General features: G+C 35.9%; 1 protein-coding gene across 1 annotated transcript; it reads right to left on the bottom strand.

The window, feature by feature from the left end:
• Positions 1–272: 272 nt before the first annotated feature.
• LOC116589942 (olfactory receptor 4L1-like) lies at positions 273–1,211 on the bottom strand. Its single transcript, XM_032341677.1, has one exon. It carries the CDS (start codon positions 1,209–1,211, stop codon positions 273–275), a length of 939 nt encoding a protein of 312 aa, XP_032197568.1.
• Positions 1,212–3,270: the final 2,059 nt, after the last annotated feature.

Here is a 3,270-nt window from a genome sequence, read left to right as displayed (position 1 = left end):
ATATTTATTTCTTCACTAATAAATATATATTGAATATCTATAAAAAAGTGCTCAGTGATTTCAAATGTTTATTTTCCTGTAGGTCACTCATTATCATTATGAGCTTCAGCAGTAGTAAATGTGAATTAAAATATTTTATGATGTTCTGCACAGGTATGGTTCTGGACTAGTCACTCTAACATAAGAAAAGTGAAACCATGTATTATATACAATCTATTCAGCTTCTGTTAGCACAGTATTTGAAAGTTGTGTTAATTATATGGTGCTCAAATCTAGAAGTTCTGTATAGAGATAACATGTTGGAACTGTAATTTTCTCATGGCCCCTTGCATTTTCTGATTTCTCAGAGTGTAAATAATAGGATTCAGTAAGGGCGTGATAACAGTGTAAAATACAGCAAGGACTTTATTTCCAGCAAAACTGTTGAATGGCCAGGCATAGATAAAGATACAAGGTCCAAAGAACAGAGTGACCACAATGATGTGTGCAGACAGTGTGGACAGAGCCTTGGAGAGCCCTCCGGATGATCTTTGTTGTACAGTGATCAGGATGACAGTGTAGGAGACAAGGAGGAGGATGAAACAGATGAATGAGAGCAGCCCACTGTCAGCAATGACAAAGAATTCCAGGGTGTATGTGTCCATACAAGCAAGCTTAATCACAAGGGGAAGGTCACAAAATATATTGTCTATGACATTGGGACCACAGAAAGGCAAGTTTACTGTTAATACCATCTGGCTCATGGTGTGTACAAACCCAATTATCCACGAAAGTATCACAAACCCACTCAGCAGCTTCTGGCTCATGATCGTCCTGTAGTGCAGGGGTTTGCATATGGCTACATATCTGTCAAAGGCCATGGCTATCAAAAGAGTCATCTCGGCACCCCCAAATAAGTGCATAAAGAACATCTGGGTCATGCAGCCCCATATGGAGATGGTCTTGTGTTCATTGAGTAAGTCTGTGATCATTTTGGGTGTCGTGACAGTGGAGAGACACATATCCAGAAAAGAGAGGTTTCCAAGGAGGAAGTACATGGGAGAATGAAGAGTGGAACTAAATGTCACTGTGACCATAATGAGAATATTTCCCAACACAGTGGCACTGTAGATTAAGGAGAATGTTACAAAGAAGAGAATCTGAAGTTCCCATCCTCCGGAAAATCCTAGTAAAATAAACTCAGTCACTACAGATCCATTTTTAGGATCCATTTCTTTGATTCAGAAAGGCTCCAGAAGTTCTTTTATACAAAGAGAATAAATAAAAATAAAGCCACAATTAGCACTGATGATTTCCTATTTCTATTTGATGAATAATAGTTGAACTTATGAAAATATATAATATTAAACATATCAGCATCACTCTCTATAATTTGAAATTAATTTATGTGTCACATCACTTTGAAACAGTATAGCTATACAGCAATTAAAAAGCATATGAAGGAGTAGAAATTTTATTTTCTATTTTTTTATTCTGGTAAATGACCCTTTTTTATCAATTGATCTTGATTGTTACTAATTTGCTTATGTGGAAAAATTAGATAAGTAGTTATATTAGTATTTATCTTGCCTCTTGAGATTATCATGCAACAATGTCTAAGAAATATGCAATTTGAAAGATAAGGAAATTGTATTGTTGTATATCAGTGAGGTAACTTATTAAGGTCATTCCATGTTTCTAAAATGAAGAAAGAAATATAAACACACACACACACACACACACACACACACACACATACAACATAGGGCTAATTTGTATATGAAAGAAAGTCCTTTAATTCATCAAAAATTGTTTTGCTTTTTTGGATGCCTGGGTGGCTCAGATGGTTAATCATCCAATTCTTGGTTTCAGTTCAGGTCATGATCTCAGGATTGTGAGATCAAGCCCTGCACAGAGCTCCACACTTATCTGCTTGAGATTCTCTCCCTCTTTCTCCCTCTGCCTGTCCTCCAGCTCACACATTCTAAATAAATGAATAAAAATCTTTTAATATATAATTTTGCCTTTTATTTCTGTTGTGTAGTACACTGAGAATTTCTGGAAGCATGGACTCATCCTTAGTTCTTTATGAGCCTGTTTTCTCAATTTCTTATATTGCTATTGTTCACAGTGAGAAGTGGGTGTGTTTTGTGTAAATGTATGTATGTGATGGTTAAGAAATAAATAGTGAAATGATTCAACCCTAATATACAGATTTTGCTTCAGTTGTAACACGTCATACAAAATTGCCTTTCCTTGGTGTTTTTATTGTTCATAGGATCTAGAATGATATAAAATGATCAGTAACAATTAAGTGAGCAGTATGTGCTATACTGTGTTCTAAGTGTTTCATATTTATTAATGCATTTATTAATGCTCATAGCAATCCCATGAAGGCAGGATTATTATTATTATTATTATTATTTTGCATATAAGAGAACTAAGGCATAGAAGTATTTAATAACTTACAGTTACACAGCTAACAAAGGTCAAAGCTGGTATTCAAGCCCAGTCAATCTGATTCTGAATCTAGGCCCATTCCAATGTACATGTTAAACCAAATAAAAACATTAAGTTAGTACATGGGAAGAAGAGAATTCAGAGCAGTGAGTAAGAGGAATGGTACCTTTAGAAAAGGGACTGAATGAAGATAGGAAGGTACATAGAGAGTATCTGTTCTCTTTTCTCCAATGACCTGTAACTTTCTCCTTTTTATTTCTACTTGGGTCCTAGTCAAAATATCCTACCACCATTCTCCAACCTTTATTCCCTCAACTACTTTCTTATTTAAGATATTATTAAGAACTGGATAATGCATATAAATTAGGGCAAATAAATATGAAAGTGATGTTCTTGTCAGTCAACCTCCAGGACTAGACAGAGTGGATGTTGAATGAAAGCAGTGGGTCTGGAAGAGGATAGTCACCCAGCGCATGTTCTTCAAAGGGCTGTGTTTCATGATTATCCAGTGAGTGAGCAAGAATTGTGCTTTGGAGACCTTTGTGAAAGTAATTTTTTTTTTAGAAAAAGATTTTATTTTTTTGTTTGTTTGTTTAGAGGAAGCCAGTAGGGGGAGGGGCCAAAGGAGAGGGAGAGAGAGAATTTCAAGCAGACTGCATGCTGAGTGTGAAGCCTGATGCAGGGCTTGATCTCACCATTCTGACTGAGATCAAGACCTAAACTGAAATCAAGGGTTGGTTGCTCACTGACTGATGAGCCAGGTGCCCCAAAAGTAATTTTAATAATTAGGTGCTCTTTGGAGAAATGAGAATGGGATATGAAATGAATATG

This window comes from Mustela erminea, chromosome 5 (genome assembly GCF_009829155.1).
Source record: "Mustela erminea isolate mMusErm1 chromosome 5, mMusErm1.Pri, whole genome shotgun sequence".
NCBI classification, from domain to species: domain Eukaryota; kingdom Metazoa; phylum Chordata; class Mammalia; order Carnivora; family Mustelidae; genus Mustela; species Mustela erminea.
The sequence above is the reverse complement of the archived record's forward strand: the minus strand, read 5'-3'. Positions and strand labels throughout refer to the sequence as shown.